The sequence below is a fragment of the Perca fluviatilis genome, chromosome 2 (assembly GCF_010015445.1).
Source record: "Perca fluviatilis chromosome 2, GENO_Pfluv_1.0, whole genome shotgun sequence".
Lineage (NCBI taxonomy): Eukaryota > Metazoa > Chordata > Actinopteri > Perciformes > Percidae > Perca > Perca fluviatilis.
The window spans coordinates 38,878,188-38,902,597 of NC_053113.1; the positions used below are offsets into that span (position 1 = coordinate 38,878,188).

The 24,410-nt window shown below is 39.5% G+C and overlaps 2 protein-coding genes across 2 annotated transcripts; one reads left to right on the plus strand and one right to left on the minus strand.

The window, feature by feature from the left end:
* Positions 1-5,310: 5,310 nt before the first annotated feature.
* Positions 5,311-7,037, minus strand: LOC120549135 (zinc finger protein 862-like). The gene is made up of 3 exons (XM_039785793.1): positions 6,809-7,037; positions 6,315-6,714; positions 5,311-5,685 (listed from the first exon to the last, which is right to left on the minus strand). Exons 1-3 carry the CDS (start codon positions 6,974-6,976, stop codon positions 5,384-5,386), a joined length of 870 nt encoding a protein of 289 aa, XP_039641727.1. The 5' UTR covers positions 6,977-7,037; the 3' UTR covers positions 5,311-5,383.
* Positions 7,038-23,112: 16,075 nt separating this feature from the next.
* Positions 23,113-24,078, plus strand: LOC120552043 (olfactory receptor 52K1-like). Its single transcript, XM_039789691.1, has one exon. The coding sequence runs from the start codon at positions 23,113-23,115 to the stop codon at positions 24,076-24,078; it is 966 nt and encodes a 321-aa protein (XP_039645625.1).
* Positions 24,079-24,410: the final 332 nt, after the last annotated feature.

Genomic DNA, 24,410 nt, shown 5'->3' on the forward strand with positions numbered 1-24,410 from the left:
TGTAATGTCCAGATTAAATCCGATAGTAGCTCAATATCATTATTTGCAGATGACATTTGTTGTACATCTATGATCTTGAGGACTCTATCCCAAAAATTCTCAAGATCTTCAACGAATATGGCTCAATCTCCGGCTATAAAATTAACTGGAATAAATCTAATCTTCTTTTATCGAACAACAGGCATGTGACATCAGCCATTAGTGTTACAATACCAACCCAAAGAAAAAGTACATATTTGGGCATCACCATACAGGTGTCGCTACAGCGAGTTGTCCAGGACAACTATGAAACTATATTAAGTAGTGTTCAAAGGGATCTGACCAATTGGTCTGTGGTGCTGGCATCACTACGGTCCAGGATCGCTGTTGTTAAAATGAACATAGTTCCTCGTGTGAATTTCTTAAGTACAATGATCCCTCTACCCCCACCAATAAATTTCTGGAATAAACTTGATACCTTAATTCGGCAGTATATTTGAAATAATAAACAACCTAGCCTAAAATATTCTACCCTGCAACGTACCACAAACACGGGAGGCTTGGCCCTCCCTAACCTTAAAGTGTACCACAGAGCCTTTCAGCTACAGGCCCTCAGAGTGTGGATGGACCCCTCATCTACAGTTCCATGGAGAGAAATAGAGCAAAACCTCACTGGAAGTCTAAGACTGCAAGACCTTGCCTTTGCAGGTGTGTGTCCAAAAAAGTGTATGCTGGCCCATGGCCCTATTATCACCAACACACTGACCAACTTTAAACAGGTGGAGGAGCAACTACTCTACACCAATAAGTGGCATTTGAATAACCCATTATGGCACAATGCACACTTACAAGGGTAACAAACCCTTTGCTTGTAAGGAGTGGAGTGACAGAGGTATTTATACTTTAGACCAGCTATTCAATGAGAAAGGTATGATGAGTTTTGAAGACCTGAGCGCTAGTTTTGAGGTCCCCAGAACATCCTTCTACTTTTATCTGCTCTTAAGATCAGTTTTGTCTTGAGGCGCACACAGTCATTAAATGGTTTGTTGATTTTCCTGTGAGAGGATTAGTGTACAGGATTTATACTAAACGGATGCAAATATCCATAGGAGAACTCCCAATGGTAAAAAAATTGGAACGAGAGCTGTGCCCTGAGGGGAACGCAATTAATTGGGAGACAGTTTGGGACAACATTTTCCACTGTTCCAAGAACCCAAATCACCAGTACATCCACTTCAACATGCCATAGGACATATTGGACTCCTCAGAAGAGATACGTCTCGAAAGCCATTCCCACTCCCTATTGTACATTCTGTCAACCTGAACTAACTGGAACTTTCCTACATATGGTCTGGGAGCGTGAAGAGGTGCATGAGTTCTGGCATGAAACAACATCAATATTATCTGATGTGATAGGATATCTAATCCCTACTGACCCGATTGTTTTGTTACTTAATGATGACTCTAAATTACACCTGCTTGAGAGATAGAGGAGGATTTCAAGTTCAAGACCTTTATTTGTCCCCGAGGGGCAATTAGTTTTGCTATAGTAGCAAAGTAGTACCCAACAATACATCACAACAAAAATATTCAATATCATTAAAATTTACAATACACATCCAACAAATTGATATATTAATACCACTAACATTTAAATGTAAATTTCAGTTCAGTGCAGATGTTACCTCTTTTTTTGAGAATTTATCAAAGAGATAGCAGAAGGTACAAAGGAGAATTTACATCTATTTGTTTTGGCGTATGGCTGACTAAGACGGGAACCAGAAGGCAACATCTTAAATTCTGCATGCAGGGGGTGAGAACTACAAGACATGATGGATTCCGCCTTTTTCAGTACATGTCTATTGTACAGTTCATTTAGTTTTATCTGTTGAATCCTGATAATTTTGCTGCTAACTTTATTTACCATTGCTAATGTGTTCTTCTGTTTTAAACTAAGAGAAGCATACCAGCAAATACATGAAAAAGTAAAAACAGACTCAATAAAAGATTTATAAAACAATGTCATCAGGGATATGTCTACTTGAAACTTAGCTAACTTTCTCAGACAGAAGAGACGTTGCTGACTTTTCTTATTCAGCATGTCTGTGTTCAGGTCAAAGGTCAACTTGTTATCAATAATGATTCCCAAATACTTGTACGACTCAACAAATTCAACCTCTTTTCCATCTATAATCGTCTTTTCAAGAGTTGGATGGTGACGTCTAAAATCAATGCACATTTCCTTTGTCTTTGTAACATTTAGGCCCAAAAAAGCTTCTTTGCACCAGGTTAAAAAATAAGGTAGTACCGGGCTGTAAGTTGTTTCATTGTTGTCCAGTAAACCTACTATGACTGTGTCATCTGCAAACTTTAAAATATAGTTATTGGTTAGTTCACTCCGACAATCATTTGTGTACAAAATGTACAGAAGAGGAGAGAGAACACAGCCTTGAGGGGAGCCGGTTGATGTCACTGAAATTCCAGACAGATGTCCATTTACTCTCACTCTCTGTGTCCTATTTGTAAAAAAGTCCAAAATCCAGCCCACCAAGTTGTAATTTAGCCCAAAATTTTTTATGAGCTTCTGCACCAATAAATGGGGCTGGATAGTGTTGAAGGCAGACGAGAAATGCGCAAAAAGCAGTCTAACATGGTTTTTATTTCCCTCTAAGTGCTTGTATATGAGGTTAAGCAAAGTTATAGTTGCATCCTGTACCCCCCTGTTGGCTCTATATGCAAACTGCAAGGGGTCGAGAAGATGTTAAATTTTTCCCAGCAATTCTTTCTTTATAATTTTTTCAAAAGACTTCATAACTAAAGAAGTTAGAGCCACCGGTCTATAGTCATTTAGAATTTTTGGGTGCTTGCCTTTTGCGATTGGAATAATTATTGATTGTTTCCATAAATTAGGGACTCTATGTTGACAAAAAGATAAATAAAAAATATAATAAAAAATAAAACCTAATTGATCTGCACAGAGGGTCAACATGCGGCTACTAATGTTGTCGGGGCCAGCGCTTGTACAAGCCTTACTATATTTAAAAGTATTCACAACATTTCATTCAGAAAAAAAAAAGAGTTGGAAGGCCCGAGTTGATTAGACTGTCCTTTAAATCACCCGTTTCTTTACTAAAATCGTGGACATCAAACCTAGAATAAAACTTATTAAACTCCTGTGCCAGGGTAGAGTCTGCCGTAAAACCTTCTAAAAATATATTTTTCCTTGATTTGGCTAGCTGGCTCAACTGCAACCAAGAAAATGATACCTCAACGCTACAAGAACTAGAGGAGAGTGATTAGGCAAGGTGTGATTTCTGTTTGTTTGTTTCTTTTGTTTTTCTCAAGACTGTAGAGGGTAGGGGTAGGAGAGGGTTTTTGTGTTCATCTGTTCTATGCACCACCTGACATTACCTGGCATGTATTGTGGAATGTATTCTGTATGCCTGTATGATAAATGGTGCTAACAAATAATAAAAAAATTGATCCCCCCAAAAAAATGAAACTAGCACCTTGGTGTTCCACCAAACTGGAAGAATTTCGTTTAGATTGGCAAGACAGTCTGAAAACATAAAGGATGGCCCTCAGAAATGCCAGATCAGACTATTACTCATCACTAATAGAAGAAAATAAGAACAACCCAAGGTTTCTTTTCAGCACTGTAGTCAGGCTGACAGAGAATCACAGCTATATTGAGCCATCTATTCCTATAGCTCTGAGTAGTGACAACTTCATGAGCTTCTTTAATGATAAAATTATAACAATTAGAGATAAAATTCATCACCTCTTGCCCTCAATTTCTAGCGGTTCACCTTTAAACGTAGGACTGCTAGAAAGAACGACAAGACCTGACATTGAGCGTCACAGTCAGTTCTGGCAAGCCAGGTATTCAAGACGCTGCTAACGCTATTGGCCAACAACACGGTCATCAGCTGATCTGCTCCAGCTGAGCTGCATCAGCTGATTTGGATTAGCGCATCAGCTGGTCAACACCCCTTGCTGCTTAATGGCCACACTCAAACAGGGCGCCCTATTTAAAGCAGATTCAGTTTGCTCCTACCTGCTTGCTGCTTGCTTCTCTGCCGCCCGCCACCTCCCCAGCTCCTCCTTGTCGTGTCTAACGTGGCATTTGCTTCTATGTCATCGTTGCTGCTCTGTTCATGTGGGGGAATAGCTCAGCTCACACAGTCCTAAACTGTGTGAGCGTTCCCTAATGCTGCTGCTGTCCTGTCCTCTGACTCTCTGCTATTTCATGGTGCTCATGAAAGGTCAGAGGACTCCCTGAACAGAGCCATACCGCCAAAAATTTAATTCAGAATTTATTAACTGAAATGCAATTATTCAATAAAAATGTCCTAAATCATTTTTATTGTCATGTGTGTTCTTGACTTAATGGACCTGACAGAAATATACTTAAATATAGTGCTTGGGCGGAGTAATATGCTCGCAGCAAGCCTGTCTGAGAATATAGTTCCCGGTTTGTTACGGATAGAAGACGGCTGTGTCTCATGTTACGTTGTTTTTTGTACACGCTGTGACTCTACAAATCACAACATGGAAATAGGAACATGTTGGCGTTATTTTGTCACTTTTGTCACAATTCGGAGCAGTAGGCTAGTTGGAACCAGTTACCTGCAGGATCTGTGCTGGGCTAAGCTAATGCTGGAGCCGTCAGACAGCGTTACAGCACGCACGGAGATGAGAAGGGTATGTATCGACTTGTCTTACTCTGGGGGTTACGGTGAATAAGCTAAATTCCCAATAAGTCGGCGTGTTCCTTTAACACCCACTTAAAACAAACCTCAAGAACAGCCTTTTTTCACCTTCGTTACATTGCCAAAATTAGGAACATCCTGTCTCAACATGATGCTGGAAAAACTAGTCCAGGGCTTGACATTAACTTTTTGAGGCACTTGTCCTTCGGACAAGTACATTTACGTTTCACTTGTCCGTGCACAAAAGTCACTTGTCCGGGTAAAGATTTATCATTTTATAAAAAAATGCAAAATTCGAACTAACCAGTAACAGTGTTTATTATATTACAAAAATATAGGCAATAGGCTTGTAAAACCTATTGAAAACTGGCTACTGAAACACTTGCCCGCTGTAGGGTGTCAGGTAAGAACTTGAACCAGAGATCTTTGAGATGCAGGAAGATTTATTTACAACTCGAACATGAAGTTAACTATGAAGTTGTATTTTACATTACATGTGAAGTTTAGATGTGGTTCTGAAATATATAAGCAAATAATAATGCAACCTGAATATCAACACATTGCTGCACAAGTAATATTAAACAATATGCTTTACAAGTAGCTTTAACGTTTACACCGATATCGAGGCAGTAAAACCTGTTACCTAGGCCTGCAATATTTATTTTCCTAGGATGGCGAAGGCATGGCCCACCCTACTCTGTATCTTCGGACCGATGCCTTGATTCCCAGGGGTTAAATCCTGGGCGGCGCTGCCTTTGGCTGCAGGTCCACCACCTCTCCACCACCAATCCAGCATCAAAGTCTTGCAACTTTGGGCCCTCCACTGACAAAAAAATCAGCCTCTGAAGCTGGACTGAGCTGAGGCTGGTCCTCCAGTCGGACTTGATCCGTTTCATGGTTGAGAACCCTCTCTCACACACAGCTGTGCTGACTGGCAGGACCAAGTAAATTCTCAGGAGTGTGACCAAACTCCTGAACCGTTCACATCTCTCATCTGAAAAGATAAGAAAATATAAGGTTATATTTTATCGGTCTCTTATTCTGATGACAGCAACCGTACTGAATGGCACCACGTTTTCCTTCTCTCGCTTATCCTGTTTTAGGATACTTTAACTGTTGATACTTCCCTGCCACCAGGAGGTGTTACATATAGAAAAGGCTATTAAGAAGGAACTTCTACAGTAATCATTCAGAATTTGTATCAAATTCTTACAGTAGTACACACACCTGACTTCAGAATATTTAAGAATGTGTCCCTCATTGGAACAGATGTTCTCCCCTGGGCAAAGACCTTGTAGTCTTGAAAGTTGGACATGACATCTTCTGTGCTTATGCCCTCCCTACAGAGGAGGACACTGAAGTGCCTAGTCAGTGCCCTCAGATCCTCCTGACCACTCTCCCTGAATTGAGCACTGCCGTCTGACCTATCCCATTTGGGCCAGCAAGAGGGATCAAAGGCCTTAAATTTACTGACTGGACTGCCCTTTTGAAGGTCCCTCAGCTTTTCCTCTAAGTGAAAGATGATGGCATCTGTTTGGGTCAAAACATAATCATTTAAATTACACTATTGCCACTACATTAAAATACAGTGGAAATCTACATAATGTAACTAACACTCCTTACCAATCACTGCAGCTCGTTCTGCTTCCAAGCTCGGAACTCCATGTCGAACCTGGAACTGCACTCCTCTGTATTCTCCATTGGTCTTCACTGCCTCGTAGACTTTGGACATCTGTGGACCCATTTCTGTCTTGAGTGCAGTCAGGTTCCAGTAACACGTCTCCAGGCTTTCAACCGCTTGACAAACCGTGTTGTTGTCTTTCTGGAACTCTTTGCTCAAAAGAGCAAGATGATCAAGTGTGTCACACATGAAGTGTAGAAAGATTAAATGGTGCAGGTTCTTGAGATACCCAGTGACTTGTTTCGCTCTTCCAACAACAGCTGGTGATGGTTTGGGGCTCCTTTCCATGCTTGCCATGTCCTCAAAATGAGCCAGGAGGACAGAGTAACTATCACAGACAATCTACAAAAAAAGAGAATTATTATTACATAATATGCATTTGGCATCACTCATTAATAATATTTGCTTAAAAAGCTGTATTTAATTTAGCACTGACCTTTGTTGCACGATGCACATATGGTAGCCATCGGGCACCATGGAGGTTGGACGGCTTCAGTACCTTTTCCTCCAGGGCCTCAGCAATCTGGTGAAGCTCCCTGAGAGCCTTGGGGGAGTAGTGGTACTGGTCATATAGGTTCTTCAGTGTATTCTGAAGCTGGACCATGTTGGTATTTTCTTTAATTGCTTTAGTCACACCCAGCTCCAGGCGATGAGCTATGCAGTGTATGGAGATGAGGTATGGGATGTCCCTCAGAAGCTGCGCTGCCACCCCATTCCTGCATCCGACATTGACTGCTGCTCCATCACTGCCAAATCCCACTAGCTGGTCCTTCCAGTCATCAATGCCAGCTTCTTCAAATGCTTTGAAGAAAAACACAGAAAAGAGAAGTCAGTTGAGCACCATAAATTAAAATGTAAACATGAAAGCATAGATATTGCATTGCAAAAACAAACCCCTGGATGAAGGGAGTTGCAGCCAAATTAGTCTCATTTGTCAATTAATTTGTGCATTCCGATATCATAATGATATTTGAAGTGAAAACACAGTTAATCTACCATACAACCATTCCACATTACCTGCATATATGGCATCCAGGATCCCAGAAGCATTTCCTTGCTTAACAGCCTGAATGGAGAGGAAAGCATTTACTGGACCTTCGTCTGCCATGAAGCGGACATAGACAGCTTCATTTTCAATGTTGCCACCATCAGTTGCCCCATCAATCATGATGGAGAAGTGTTTGGCATTCCTCAACTTCTCCATTAGCTTTTCCCTCTCCACATCATATATGTTACAAATGAAGCTACAAAGAACAACATTATGTTAAGACTTTGGGTACTGCACACAAGAAAACATTGTTCGGCTATTGTATTTGTGTTTATTTGGTCGGTGTGTGACATACCGAGCACAAGCTTTGTCTGAATTGTAGCTGTCTGGGAGTGTCCCACCGGTCCTGTTGATGAGCCCATGAAGTTCAGGAAATTGAGTGAAGGGTTGCTCCTCTTTTGCAATGTAATAGGCTGTATGCATAACATTCTTCATTTTATTAAAAAAGGCCGGGTCCATTTTTTGTACTGCTTGGACCACAGTTGGCACTTTTGCATGAGGACCTTTTGCTTTCTCAGCAACAGCACAGTGCTGGTGACGTTTGCTGATCCCGTGGGACAGCAGTGTGTCATGTCTGAAGGCACTTGTCCCTTTGACCAATGAAGATGAGCTGTAATATTATACAAATAATGTAAGTAACAATTGAGGTGTTATTACAATTTTTATTTGTTACATAAATAGGGTGACCAGATTTCCCGGGACTAAAACCGGGACACTTTGCGCGTGACCGTAGTGCTCATGCACGGTTATGAGTCACAAATAGGATCAATTTTCGGAACAGCACAAAAAAAAGAGGGGAATTTAAATGATTTATTAAAAATGTAATAACAAAAACTTTTAACAAATAACTTCTTTCACCAGTAAATTGCTGTTAAACAACAAAAACGGAATTGAAAGAGGAATTATTTGTCTCAGTTACACTATCAGGGCTTGGAAATACTGTGACTTGCTAAAGTAGGCAAATGGTTAGTAGAATATAACATTTCTTAATCATTTTCAGTAAATCAAACTGCTGCAAGATCCACTGAAATGTTATATACAGCTAGCAAACTAACGTTAGCTAGCATCGCTAACGACAATGGCTAACTGAACTTCGGTAGGCTTTTTTTTCTACAATTTCACTTTCTACCCGGCAGAGGCTGATTTAACAAGAGATCCTTTAAAAAGTGTAGCTGCTTTACCGTTGAATATGCTGCTAATGCTTGCTAGGTACAGAGCTGCCGATGTTAGCTAGCTAGCTAACGTCACTTACTTGTCAGCCAAGTTGGGCTGCCCCTGGCAGACGGCGCAGAACATTTCTCCTCCTTCGTAACGGACCCAGTCAAATTCATCTTTCCAGCTGTTGATAAATTTCCTTTCCCTTTTAAATTCGTATGGTGCTGTTGTAAGGTTTTTTTTGTTTGGTGCTTTCCCTGGCACTTGTCCGGGCTGCGGAGCCTGAAGAAACATCGTCTCCACCACTGTTCTTCTCGGTTCTTCTGAGGCAGGTAGAAATGTAAACATGTAGCTATGTTTAAACTGCGGGCGAGTTGGACGCTGGTTCGACGGATTATGGGGGGGTTTATTCATTTAAAATCGGTAAAATAGACGTAATGAGTGGCATTTTATTGTGTTTGAGTTTTAACTTGTCCAGTGGGACAAGTAAATTTCTCATCCACTTGCCCGAAAAAAAATCCACTTGTCCCGGACAAGCGGACAAGCCTTAATGTCGAGCCCTGTAGTCCATACATTTGTTACTTCCAGGCTGGACTATTGTAATTCCTTACTATCAGGATGCTCAAATAAAACCCTTAAGACTCTCCAGCTGATCCAAAATGCTGCAGCGCATGTTCTGACAAAAACTAAGAAAAGGGATCATATTTCTCCTGAATTAGCTTCTCTGCATTGGCTTCCTGTAAAATCCAGGATTTAATTTAAAATCCTTCTTCTGACCTACAAAGCTCTAAATGGTCAAGCACCATCATATCTTGAAGAGCTCATAGTACCTTATTGCCCCACTAGAGCACTGCGCTCCCAGAATGCAGAGTTACTTGTGGTTCCTAGAGTCTCTAAAAGTAGAATGGGAGCCAGAGCCTTCAGCTATCAGGCTCCTCTCCTGTGGAACCAGCTTTCAGTCTGGGTTGGGGGGCAGACACCATCACCACAGTTAAGAGTAAACTTAAACCACTCCTCTTCGATAAAGCTTATAGTTAGGGAGTGAGGAGTTACAGCGTTCAGCCAGACTGGCGGGGGAAGGTGTGAGTCTGCAGACGCGCCACCCCTTCTCTTCGCTGCTTCTCTTCATAATCGTCAGATTCATCTACCATATAATTAATGATATAATCAAAGTAGAGGGAGGCAGGCCAGTACAGCTCAATCCGGCGGGGGAGAGTTCTAGCCCGACCAGGCTCCTCTCCTTAACCTGTCTCTCTTAATTATGCTGTTATAGTTTTAGACTGCTGGGGGACTTCCTTTGACACACTGAGCTTCTCTCTCCTCTCTCTTTCTATCTGTGTGCATCCATGTCCCAGAAATGCTTGTTACTAACTTAGCTCTGGGGAGGTTATTCGCTGGAGTCCTTATGTTTTTTTTCGCCCAGCATGTTTCCTTGGATTAGGGTGGCAGCTAAATCATGGTTGCAGCTGTCGCCGTGGTCCTGCTGCGTGCCCTGCTATGCCCTGTTACACCCTGCTATACTCTGCAGTGCCCTGCTACATCCTGTAACGCCCTGCAGTTCCCTGCTATGCCATGAACTACTACAACTACTATTTCTAGTCACTGTTCCATTATCTTTATTGTGACTATTATTGCCACTGTTCATCACACCCCCAACCAGCACTGTCAGACACCGCCTACCAAGAGCCTGGGTCTGTCTGAGGTTTCTCCCTTAAAGGAAGTTTTTCTCACCACGAGGTTTCTTCCTAAAAGGGAATTTTTCCTCGCCACTGTCATACTAAATGTTTGCTCTTGGGGGAATTACTGGAATTGTTGGGTCTTTGTATATTATACAGTGTGGTCTAGACCTACTCTATCTGTAAAATGTCTTGAGATAACTCTTGTTATGATTTGATACTATAAATAAAATTGAAATGAATTGTACATTATTATTGCTAACACTATAGCTGTTTTTTGTTGCTGGTGGTCTCAAGAGTTAACACACTTTGCATCCTGCAGTTCAGTGTTTCATCCACAATACACTACAATACACAAGACAACAACAAAATAGCTTTTGTCTTTATATGATTTAGAACGCATACAGAATAATGTGTTTGTATTCATTGCTACAGTATTGTCTTTGTATGTGTTGATGTATCTATGTAGTATCAGATATGTTTTTACCTATCTAAGCATATGTTGTTCTTATCTTATGTGTACTTGCTGGTATTGTTGTATTGTATTTATTGTTTTTTAACAATTGCTTGACTTGCTCTGACGTCATGCACATGTGGGCAACGATAATCTCACGAGACCAAGGCGGCCGCAGTTCTGAGACGCAGGTAGCGCAGTTGCTTTTCACCAACTGCAAGAGCCAGGCGGACGCAGGCGGACCCAGTGCATGCTGGGAAACGCCGGCCTCTCAGCTGATCGAACAGCTGATTGGTTCAGAATCGACTCAACATGATGACGTTTTATATACACTTTTTATTTATTTAGAATCGGAGGGATTTTAACTGCGATTTGTCTGATTTAAAGGCTTATTCTGTACAGAACACATGTTGTGTGGCTGATAGTTATGTTTAGAAGTCAGAGAGACAAAAATCTGTTCAGATCATGGATCATCTACAGTGTGTTGTTAATTAAAATCAGCAACCGATCGCATGTAGAGAATTCTGACAGCTACTCTGTCATAATAAAAACAACTGGAGACTGTGTAGGAGCTGATATATGGCTCTGATAACATTTTATTAAATCGGAATCGGACCACCAGTGTTTCTGTCACTTCCTGTTCAGCCTGAAGGCTGCTGGAATCAGCTGGAAACTGTCTTGAGAGCGGATTTTTGTCACCGCCCCCGGCTGCTGCCGCTTGCTCTCGTCTACTTTACAGGCGAGGCTGCAGTTCATCTCGAACGAGCCTATTATTTCTTGTTGCTGTTTTTTGCTTTTTTTTTTAGCTTAGTTTTATTTTTTGTTTGTTTTGTTTTTACCATATTTTTTTCCTTTTTTGTTATTGTGGTTTTTTTTTACGACGGAGCATTAGGGCCACATCAAAGGAAAAAAAACTAGGAAGATTTTTTTTATTTATTTTGCATAAATGTTGATTATAAAGTCAATGTCGAGAATAAAGTCAACATGACGAGATTAAAGTGGAAATACTATTTCCAGAATAAAGTCGAAATGTCGAGAATAAAGTCAACATGACGAGAATAAAGTGGAAATACTATTTCGAGAATAAAGTGGAAATGTCGAGAATAAAGTCAACATGACGAGAATAAAGTGGAAATACTATTTCGAGAATAAAGTCAACATGACGAGAATAAAGTGGAAATACTATTTCGAGAATAATGTCGAAATGTTGAAATTAAAGTTGAAATGATGAGAATAAATTCAACTCTTTTATCACTTAATCACATTACAGCGACTGCCTGCCATGCCAGCTGCCATGTAGGCAACATCATAGATATGGGTTACATCCTTGGAGTGTAAAGGTGAGTTTCTGAAGCGGTGCAACTGTATTCTTAACCGAAAGCCGTATCATATCAATAGGGTAAAGCCTATTTATTTATGCTTAACCTTGACGTTACCAGCCTAGCAGAATTGAAGTCATCAACAGCCCACTATCCTAAAAACTGTTAGATGATCGCTACGTAGATCGCTACGTCCATCCATGCTCTGTGGGCCACGCTACATCCTGTAACGCCCTACAGCGCACTGATATGACATGAACTACTACGACTACCATTTGAAGTCACTGTTCCATTATTAATGTGACTATTACTGCCACTGTTCATCGCATCCCCAACCGGCACCGTCAGACACCGCCTATCAAGAGCCTGGGTCTGTCCGAGGTTCCTTCCAAGAGGGAGTTTTTCCTCGCCACTGTCGCACTGCTTGCTCTTGAGGGAATTACTGTTATTGTTGGGGCTTTGTAAATTATAGTGTTGTCTAGACCTACTCTATCTCTAAAGTGTCTCAAGATAATTCGTGTTATGATTTGATACTATAAATAAAACTGAATTGAATTGAATAGATGCTATCAAAGAAAGATAGAAACAGAACACCATCTTGATTGTCGTTACTATTCAACTATAAACAAATAGCTCATAGACTCTTTTCTGTCAATGTTAAAGGACCATAATTCGCCAGAACAACAGTTCCATGTACCTGGCAAAAATGTCAATCACCGTGACTCGTGATTTCCTACGAGATCGGGGGGTCCCAGAGGAAGCCCTCACACTAATGGAGGAGCAAAAGGTGCGTATGTAGCAGCTGAGATGCAGAAGTCCAATTGACAGGCTTGCTAGGTATCCCCTGGGTAAGTTTAACGAATTAATTTATTTATTCTCTGAGAATACAAAGTTAATTTAACAGGATTGCTGATTCCCTTGTGATTTATGAATATTTTTTGTACTTATAATCTATTTCAGTTTGACCTAACCTCAAATAATCAGGATCCTGACAAAGAGCTTAACAATAGACAGGCCTGGGTCAATTATCAACTTAAATTCTCTTAATTACTGTATAAGCATTTTCTTCAATCTGTCTGTTTTTGATGGACAAGGTTTGCACTTTAGGGACAGTACAATTGGTTCTAGTGTGAATTCAAAGTTGACATTGACCCTTTATTGATATGCATTTTGCCAACCATGATTCTTATGATGCTTCAGTATGCCTAGTGGGTTTATTTAGAGTCAAGCATAGTCACAGCTGATTCCTTACAGATAGATTCACATGCAAAAAGTCCAGGAAGAGCACCTGAATGACATATCAAGTAATGTGAATGGGTTGCAGACCTCACTTAATTATTGCACATACAGAAAGAATGACAAAATTAAACTATATAGTAATTATACGTCAATTATAGAACCCTGAAATGGAATACCATAAAAAGGCTGTAGCTATTAAACTGATGATTCTTTCCCTTTCATGGTTTTCCTTTGCTTCACAGATCAACATAGATGTCATCCTGCTTATGGTTCAGCTTTGGCCAAATACATTCCCTCATATGGAGACAGAATTGCACTTTTCAATTTTTGCTGACATCAAAAGCCTGCCTCAAAGCGAAAACTGGGTCTTCTTGAAAAGCTCAGGGAGAAAATGAAACTAAGAAAGGAAACCAAAGAAATTCCAGAGGAGCCTCAAACCTCTAAACCTACATATGGACGAAGGCTAACTACACAGACTATTGAGATAGGTTGGATACACCAAGACAAAAGTGAAACTAAACAGGTTAGAGCAAAACAAGGAGGGGGCACCAGAAAGGTTGTTATGGACTTCAATAGTGGATTTAATGACATCCTGAAAGAGGGAAAGAGTCGTTTTTTCCAAATAGTGTTTCAAGTGAAGGCCATGAATCAGACTTCACATTTGATGTATGGGACTTGATACAAAACTGTATTTCTGATGATGTCTCAATTGGCAAAATATATATAACAGTCAAACTACCCAAGCTGCTTTTCTACATTGCCACTCAGCCAAAACCACAATTAGGTGAAGATGCATCTACTACTGAGTCTGAACACAATGATGAATCTAACTTTGAGGACCAGGATGAAATTATTGAAGTTTCTGACAGCCAATCCCTGTCTCGGGAGTCTAGTTACTCAGCACAGGACCAGGACCAGGTCATTCTGCATCACCCCGTTGCCACAGATCACTCACTTGCTACAGATCATGTCACAGATTACCCAGTGGTCTCAGAGATCCATTTTATTGTACCAGAGATATTGCAGGACGATGCAGTTGTTCTTCAAGACGTAACATATATCTCAGACCCTGAAATTACATTTGGCCCACACACAGAGGCTGAATTTGATCTTGATGACACTGATTTATCAGCCTGAAACACCTGACCATGCACCGCAAACAAAATTGATCACTATACACCATGCAAATTGCTTCAATGACATGATTGAAGCATTTTCTGACCCCGAGACTCCAACCAGACCACTGGCAGTGAGACGATTACTCCCAGATAATTCTGAGGAAGCTGGTAGTGGGTCAGGGGTTCTGAGAGATGTCTTTAGTGCATTTTGGCACGAATTCTATGATCGTTGCACACTCGGGACAATAATGAAAGTACCCTTCATCAGACATGATTTCAAGGCTGACACATGGAAAGCCGTCGGCAGAATTTTATTGAGAGGATACAAAGACTACCACTACCTTCCTATCAAGCTTGCGCCCCCTTTTGTTGAGGAGATGTTATTTGGAGCAGTGATCTGACAGAAGCCTTTCTTCAGTTTGTAAGCTGCCAAGACCGAGAGATCCTCAGGCAAGCCTTACAAGATTTCTCTACTCATCTGTTGAACCTGATGACCTGTTGGAGGTCCATGACAACTACGAATGCAGAAGAAAACCCTCAGCAGACACCCTTCCACAAATTCTGATGGAGATTTCCCACAAAGAACTTGTTCAAAAGCCTATGTTTGTTATTGATTGTTGGAGGGACATCACACAATCACGGATCAGTCTGAATTATGAAAAGCTGTCAAAGATGTATGCTGATCTTAAACCCACAGCTAAGAAGGTGTTAAGGCTGTTGAAGTTCCCAGCAGATAAGAGGGCAAAGCAAAAAGATGATCGAACATCATCTACGAAGGTACATCAGGGAACTGGATGAAGAAAAACTTGGAACATTTCTGAGATTCAGCACAGGGTCCGATTTGATTGTGTCAGACACCATCACTGTTGAATTTACAGAAATGACGGATTTCACAAGAAGACTAATTGGACGGACATGTGGAATGTTCCTACAGCTACCTGACTGCTATGAAAATTTCCCTGACTTTTGGGCTGAATTCAATGAAGTCCTTGAGAGCAACATCTGGGTGATGGACATTGTGTAGCACAATATGTGGCCCCTCAAAAACAATTGTGGCCATGCTGTTGCCAAGCCAAGGTTTCTAGAAAAAAAATAAAAGCTGCTATTTTTACCTTGAAAGCCTTTTATAGGTGCAGTTTGTCTTCAGTTCTCCTGCATTCCTGCAAAAACTAAGGGCTCTATGTTTTTGCAAATGTCAGATGTTATGACTTTATAACAGGAACCTGCATTTCACTACTTCTGTTTCTGTTTGTATAGAGCCACTTCAAGTACAGTTTTCACAAACTATTTTCTAGGTTAACAATATTTGCATATTTGTCTTTGTGTATTGACAGCTTGAGTAAGCTTAAACTAGGGTTTATTACAATAAGTAGGTAGTGGAAAATTGAATTTCAGGTTAATTAGTTCATTTATTAATTTTGTGCCTAATTCAAAATACATGTTGTAGTTGCAGCTCTTAATGCACACAGGCCCTTCGCAGTCATGCCATCATTATTTCACTACAATAGGGAACTTTTTTTTAGTTAAATATTTTGAATTTGCAAAATGGTTTCTTATGATTTTATTTTGTAAAACAACCACAGGCATAGTACATGTAAAGCATGTCACCGGTTAGCTATGTTTGTTAGATTACACTTCAGGTGTTCTGTGAATAAGGTGATTTGTATTTTTTATTTGTATGTTTTACAGGATAAGGTACAATATGTCCAACAATAGGAAGTGAAAAAAAACATCTGAGTTCACTGATGTAGCCAAGCAACACGGAATTACTTGTTATGTGAGTGTTCTGTGGGTGTAGTTTCTATCCCCCCAAAAATGGACCATGGGAAAAAAATTATTATGATTTGACATTAAAAGTGCACCTATTTCATTTGTGTATGCTGTTAACTATTCATTAAGTTAAAGGGTAAGATTCACAAGTGTCAAGAACACTTACATTTCTAGAAAAACATTTGAGTTTAACAGGTTAATGCTGTAATTAATCAAGCACCTGATTAACTTGGTGAGAAATTATGTAAACATTGTCATTCACAATACAATACAACCTTTAATGTTATATACAATAAATTTAGCCCATTGTTATACAATCCCTCCAGAAAAACGCGATAATGCGATCGCATAATTCAATGCATAATCAGCCAAAGTCCGCATATTCATGCGGGGGCCACATTTTTTCAAACATGCTGCACTTTCGCCGCATAAATTGCCGATTTCCGCGCAAAATATGCGGTGCTTGCATGATTTCATAATCCCCGCATTTTTGTTGCAAAAAAGTCACATATATCTAAGCAGAAAGTGGAAAGATGTTGCGTTTACTTCACACAAGAGCAGCCATTTTCCCCTGTTGCCATGGGAACATTATGAAGTGACGTAATTACGCGACGTGAACATCATCGAAAAGCAGGTGTTGGAGGTTGAATTTGACATGTACTTTGCGTCTCTTAAGTTGGTATCCAATAAGAAAGCTATCTTAATATCTGATATTATCTGAAATCTCTTTGTTTAAGTGCTCCTGCTGTCTATATTATTAACGATTTTTGAAAGTCTGTCTCTTTTGTATCTTTTATTTCCCTCTGTTTAGACTATTACTTTTATTTTTACTTTAATATTATATTATTTGTATATATTTTTGTATCTTATTTGTTTACTTATTGCAATGACTGAATATCTGTAAACTATTTTTGGAAATTAAGTTTAAAAAAAGCAGGGTGTTGGGGGAATCACTTTTTCTTCTCTTTTTCATCAAACCGCAGTTCTTGCAAGTTCCCGCAATTTTTGCAAGTTCCCGCAATTTCATCGCATAAAATTGCATAAATATCCCGCATATTCCATCGCATTTTTTAAGAAAACGTGCCGCATAATCAAGGATTTTTGCCCGCAACAATCACAAAAAAGTCCGCGTTTTTCTGGAAGGACTGGTTATAGACAATGTTATAGACAATAATTTAATTGATAGCATTACATAACTTGCATGTTTGACATTCCAACAAAAGTAAATGCAAGATGGTGGTTTCCAAGACAGACATTTTGTGTAGATATAGATTGCTCATTCTAAACTAACAAAAACACCTTTCAGGTGATACATTAGTGAAAACATAGTTATTAATATTCAATATCTTTGAATAGATCCTCCTAAACTCACTGCCAGGTAGCTAGTGAAAATACAGAATGTATTTTCGGAATAAAATCTAAAGGTTCAAAAGTGAGGATGCTCATAAGATGCCATTCAAACTACATGCATGGGTCCATCACACATGCTACATGAAGGCTATACTGGCAAGAGAGTGCATATCCCTGTGTATAATCACTGCAAGGTTTCCAAGTAGGTGGAGATGGTCTTGCACACCACTGCATGGTACTTAAGTGCAGGTCTAAATCAGGCCCATTTAAAGGAAATTATGCTTTCCATGTGTGGCCTAAGTGAGTCTCATATGATCCAATGATCCTCCTTAGTGCAGAGAGAATTGTCCACTCTCAAATATTTAGCAGTAGGTTTATTTCAATTCTTAATAAGGTGTACAGTTCAGCAGCAGAAAATCCATCTTTGGGAGCACCCTATCCTTTTTCCTGCATCAGAAGACAGCAGAGATCAAATACGGTTTCATCACATGGGTATTGGCTTTTGGGGGTGCACTCTTCCTTACACAGGGCCAATTCCTCCATGTCAACTGTCTTGAGATTGTCCTCAGCGCCATACGTCTCTGAAAGTGTGTACATCAAAATAGGGTGTCTTCCTATCACACCATGGCCTGGCTTTACTCTTATGTTGTGCGAATTCCAGGTTGTCACAACTTCATCAAGTTTATCCTGCATAAAAAACAGACATAACCTGAGGTTTTATTAATTATACAAGGTTCCTTATATGAGATATACAGTATATATGTTTCATTTGTTGGAGACATGCCAATATATTTAAATATTTAGGATTAAAACTGTTATATATAGCCCACTGGCAGGCATACTGTGTGCCAGTGCTCTCCAAGCTAATACCTTAAAATATATATAAAATAATATTGAATAATAATATCTAAGCATTGTTTTCACCTGTTTCCTAACATATAGGCCTAATGTATATCCACCTGTTAGTGTGTTCTGTATGTTGAGTGTTGAATCCACTCCTATGTGTGAGTATCAGTGTGTGACTTCTGTAGGCCTATAACTGGGGAGCGTGCAGGCCTACCTGTACAAGGTTAGGAAGCAGAATTGGATTAGGCTTCTATCCAAGAAATCACCGGAAAAATGTCCATCATATTGGAGGGTTTAAGGTTGAGCCAAAATTGTGCACTTTGTTTTCTCAAGATTCCCCACCACGATTCAATCCGCTGATTTGCGGTGCTGCGTCCATAGATGAAACTTTGGTCTCCTGCAAAACTATCGGTGTGATTCCTGCGCAGAAAAATAAGCATCTTTTCAACATGACCATTTTCTGTGCCTCTGTCAGCGCGCAATCGCTGCAGGCATACTTCCAAGCGCGCAATGGATGTGATGAAGTAGTCTGCTATTACTTTTGGGTCGTTGTTTGTTGTGTAGGCTTCCATCCACACAATGTAGCGACTAAAACCATCAACACAACCATTGATGCCAATGCCGTATGGCTTCAGCTTGTCGTACGAATCCATATGCCCTAGCGCGTTGGGACCTTTGTTGTGGTAATGCCTGCGTCTCAGACGCCACGCTCGCCTGAGCTCCACTCCTTCAGGATCAAGCAATTTGATCAATTGTCTTATTGTGTCTTGTGATACAACATATCCTCTCTGTATTGCGCGTAGGTGTAACCATTGATACCCTTGCATCTGTCCATTACCTGCTATTTCAGTTTGCAGGAATGCGGCCACCTCTTCCAAGTTTGTGTGGTTTCTCCTTCTGAACAGACGCAATTTACGGCACAATCTCTTCAAAGTCCTAATACCATACTGTGTTTAAGAGAAAGAATTTCCTTGTTATTAAAACCGATTCTGAAGTATAGCCTAATTTCACGAGTTCATATAGGCCTTCACAAGGCATTTTGTAGAAGACTATAGGTAAAGCTAGTAGTTTGGTTTATTCTCAAAAGTCCGACTGAATTCTTGAAATATCAAGTTTTTCTCAACATTTCGACTTTATTCTCGAAAAAGTATTTCCACTTTATTCTCGTCATGTTGACTTTATTCTCGACATTTCGACTTTATTCTCGAAAAAGTATTTCCACTTTATTCTCGTCATGTTGACTTTATTCTCGACATTTTGACTTTATTCAACATTTCAACTTTATTCTAGAAATGCAAAATAAATAAAAACAATCGTCCTCCTTATTTTTTTTTCCTTTGATGTGGCCCTAATGCTCCGTCGTAGATTCATGACCTCTCTTGACACGTTTATTTTTTCATTATCTGGATTTAATGCAGTTTAATTGTGTTATAAAATAAAATAAAAGGTTTCTTTCACATTTTCACACTATAGCTGCTTTTCGCTGCTGGTGGTCACAGGGGTTAACACACTTTACATCCTGCAGTTCAGTGTTTCATCCACAATACACTACAATACACAAGACAACAACAAAATAGCTTTTGTCTTTATGTGATTTAGAACGCAACCACTGAGAAACCATTACAAAATGTTTTATTTCTCTCATTCCAAGCATTGCCATGCTCTCTCTGTCTTTCTTGCTGGCCCACCTGAGGCACACGTATACAGTCTACAGTTGAGGGAGCTGACTCTGTTTCTCTGCCTTTTTTAAAGGAGTCAGAAAGCCAATCCGATCAGGGGCTTTTTTGGGAGAGAAGTACAGTTAAAAACTTTAGAAGAAGTCAGATCAAGCCAACTCAACGATTATAACCTTGATCCCTAGTAATTGGGACATATTTGATCAGCAAGATATTAATGAATTATACACTGCATAGTGCACACAGATTATCCCACCCCGCATATGTCATTATGTCAGTTCCTAAACAGCCTTTATAATATGCAGTGCACTGTAACCTTGATTGTCAGTATTGGGATTTGCCTCAGTCTCCCAGTCGATAGAAAACAGCTATATTGTCATGCCCGCTTAAGTTATTGTTTTTAGTTTGGTTCTCATTTTTGTTGTTTTTTTCCATTTCCTTTTCCATTTTTATTTTGAAGGTTTCTGTTCCCCTTAGTGTTTCTTGTTTTACTTCCTGTTTGTCATTTTTCCCGCCATTGTGATTACATGTCCCCGCCCTAATGTGTTGCACCTGAGTCTCATTGGGCGTTTCCCAATATGTGTTCTTCTATTGACTTGTGTTCTTGTGTCCCTGTGAAACGTCATCTCGTGTTGCCAAAGTACTGTCCCAATCAAGGGGGTAAGCTTCGCTTCAGAACTCGAACCTCAGAACTCGAACCTCCGATGGCGTCATTTTGTTGCTACAAAGGTATCACCTCCTGTTAGCATTCCACTGACCGCCATTTTTTTTTTACGTCACTTGACTGCGAATAACTTTACATCTGAAGCGTTTAAAGACTCTATTTGTCCATTGTTTAGTTCTAAAGAAACACAACAATGTATAAAAGGCTTCATTACCTTGTACCTCACGTTATGGCTCCGTAGCAGACGTTTTTGTAAAAATAGGCTAACGATTGTGTCATAACCAAGGGACTTACTGTCGCGCAGTAGAGGAATTACCGTATAGTACAGGAGAAGCTCGCAGGCAGTTTCGAATTACATTAGCTGTTTAGGTTTAATTGCTAATGTTAACTAGCATGTTAGTTAGCAATAATTAGCCTGTGCTTATGTTATCTCCTTACATATACCTACACGCTCCGTCTCTGTAAGATTGGGAATGATTGAGATTTCTCTTGGCACAGCTACCAGAAGACTTACAACTTTCAGACACGTTGCTCACGTCACATTTACGTTGTCTCCGTCAGTTGGAGGCTGCGCAGTAAAGCAAGGTATCACCGCAAAAGTGCTTCTAATAGCCTTCACTGGTCTCCGTCCAGAGCAACGGGATCTATTGGTCCATTATATATATATGTTAATGGTCCCAATACACAAGTTCGCATTTCGCCAAGAACAGTTAAAATTCCCGGCTGTATTCTTGACACGCCCATTTACCGAGGATACATCGATTGCTAACTTGTATGAACTTCGCAGCACCTGTATCCCAACATTCATTTCGGCATTCAATGATGGTTAGATTTCCAGAACATAGACAGCCCAAAAACGTTTTATTATTGTTATTCATCACTAAATTCACTTCTGAGAACATTTTAGGCGAGAAATGAACGGTTTAGATTTCGAATATAGGCAGTCTTGCGAAAATCTTTGCTGAATTGACAATTTGCTCCAAAGTTTTCGGAGTTTTCGGAGCTCCATAAAATGACGCGGCCGCCAGCTTGCGCCTGCCGGGGCCGCTTGCTCGGCGCTCGGACAGTCACACTCGGAGATCCCGCTGTAAGACGGAGGTCTTTTAGACCGGTCCCGTAAATAAGAGGCTTTTATTTCGCCGTTTCGGATTGTTTGTTTAAATATCACAACACATGTGGTTAACTGTCTTTTCGGAGTTAAACTCAACAAGCACACACACACACACACACACACACAGCAGGCAGAGGAGAGATATACCATAGATAGACTGTATATTATTAGTCTATGAGATATACCCGTTTCTTTTCGGGAGACTTGTTTAAATTATGCCATAGGCTATAGCCTACATTATATTTTGTATTTAGTTCATATTTTTGGTGTATTTGTTTTCTGATTTACTAGAGTCTTTATGATAAATGAACAGTTGTACATAAAGTGGTAACATGCTATGACATGTTATGTAGACTAAAGGGGAGACACCAACCTTTATAATAATAATAATAATAATAACCTTTCTAATTTCCATCTCCCTGGGCATATACAGTGCACTACAATAATATAGAAATGATAATTCCACATAACACTAATAGGAACACATAGGACACACCAGTGCATATGCCTATTTATTTGTTTAATTTAAACTGACTTAAACTTATACGCTAATAATAGTAGGAATCACATTCCACTCTTTTGAATAAGGGGTTGTTTGAACTAAACCATCAACAATAAAATTAAAGCTCAATTAGTTTTATTTTTCAATATTATTGCAATAGTTGTAGCATTATGAGGTTTTCTTGTCCAGAGATTGTTTTAATACAAAGTGGTTATATTGTTGTGGTTTTTATTTCTAGCTGGTATTTTGGAGCCCTGCAGGTAGCCTCTGTGCTGGGGGTGTTGAGCAATAACAGGAAGAACACATTGTCTCAAACTGTTAACAGCGTTTTCTGTGCTTGTGAACTTGCGAGTTAATTCTTCCAAGAACAACCAGCAAGAACGTTCTCCCCAAGAACACAAGTCCGTAGTTTGCATTCTTGGTATTGAGAAATGCCCACAATCTCCCCTGTCTTGTGTATTTAAGTTCAGTCTTCCCCTTACCCTAGTGCAAGATGGTCTGCTTCCTTTGTGTTCAGCCTTCAAGCGTTTCCCTAGTCTTCTGTATTCTGAGTTTTGTTGTTTCCCTGGATTTTGACCACTGCCTGTATTTTGGATTTCCCTTTTGCCTGCTGATTTGGACACTGTGCTTGTAAGTTTATTCAGTCTGTTAAACTTTTGGCATTCTACGTACCTCAGTTGTGTATCTGTGGGTCCATACTTCTGTGTGCGTGATATATATCATAAAGTCTACAGTACTATCTGAATGATATACCTACAAGAAACTTGCAAATTTCTTTTTAGAGAAAATTTTCTACAACATTTCAACAAATTATGATTGTTACGAACAAAACAGCAGTCAAAGACTTCTTAATATTTGGATTCCCAGGACTTGACCCAATGTATTATGGACCTGTATCTACTCTTCTTTTCTTTACCTACATGGCTATTCTTGTTGGAAATATTTTTATTTTAGTTTTTGTTGGAGTTGAGAAGCATCTTCATAAGCCAACATATCTGATCTTCTGTCATATGGCAATGAATGATTTGTTATTTGGGACAGTGACCTTACCAAAAATGATATCCAGATATTGGTGGGATGACAAGATAATATCTTTTGGTGCCTGCTTCACTCAGATGTTTTTTGTTCATTCCTTGGGAGCAATTCAATCTCTCCTTCTCCTTATTATGGCCCTTGATCGTTTTATTGCAGTTTGTTTTCCATTAAAATATCATGTTCTACTTACAAATAACATTGTATCTATGGCTTGCGGATTGTCATGGATTGGTACATTTCTTAGGATGATGGGGGTTATATATCATGCCCTAACCTTGCCTTATTGTAAATCTAATATTGTGCAATGTTATTGTGACCATACTTCAGTTACAAACCTGGCATGTGGTGGAGATGTAAAATATGTTCAGACTGTTGCTCTCATCCTTGCAATGTTTAGTCTCTTGCTTCCACTTTCATTTATACTTTTTTCCTTTATTTCCATCTTTGTAGTTGCTTTAAGAATAGGAAACGCAGAAGGACGATACAAAACCTTCTCAACTTGTACACCACAGTTACTCATTTCTTGCCTTTATTACGTGCCAAGATGTTTTGTTTATCTAGCTCATTATACAGGATTCTCTTTCAGTTTGGACATCCGCATTTTATTGGTATTGTTGTACAGTCTTCTTCCTTGTGCTGTTAATCCAATCATATATTGCTTCAAAACAAAATATATCAAAGATATTTTGATGAAGAGATTGAAAAATGCTAAAGTTGGAATGAAGCTTCATAGTAATGCATAGTCTAAATATGATTCTTACCATATCTATGTATATCAAATAACAAATGAAAAATGTTTGTCCATCTAAACCACTTTCACTCTAGAGTACTTGATATCAAAAGCTTATGCTACATGTTCTCTTTATGGTGGAAGGCTTGTTTATTTCACAGTTCTGCTAGAAAACATTTGTTTAAATGTTCTGTCAAAGACCTGATCAAAATTCTGTACTAAATTTAAAAAGTATATGTGAGAAAGTGACAACAGCCATGTGTCAAATACAACTAAAATGTAATACATAAAATATCATTGTGTCTTACTTTTGTTTTACTTTTACTGATTGTGTTTCATGCATTT

Bases quoted from the DNA above. Each gene is read 5' to 3' on its own strand.
- LOC120552043 (XM_039789691.1), top strand. From the start codon at position 23,113: ATGATTGTTACGAACAAAACAGCAGTCAAAGACTTCTTAATATTTGGA.
- LOC120549135 (XM_039785793.1), bottom strand. From the start codon at position 6,976: ATGGTCCAGCTTCAGAATACACTGAAGAACCTATATGACCAGTACCAC. The intron at 6,715-6,808 runs GTCAGTGCTAAA...CTTTTTTTGTAG, and splicing joins ATGTGCATCGTGCAACAAAG to ATTGTCTGTGATAGTTACTC. The intron at 5,686-6,314 runs GTAAGGAGTGTT...TTATCTTTTCAG, and splicing joins AGAACGAGCTGCAGTGATTG to ATGAGAGATGTGAACGGTTC.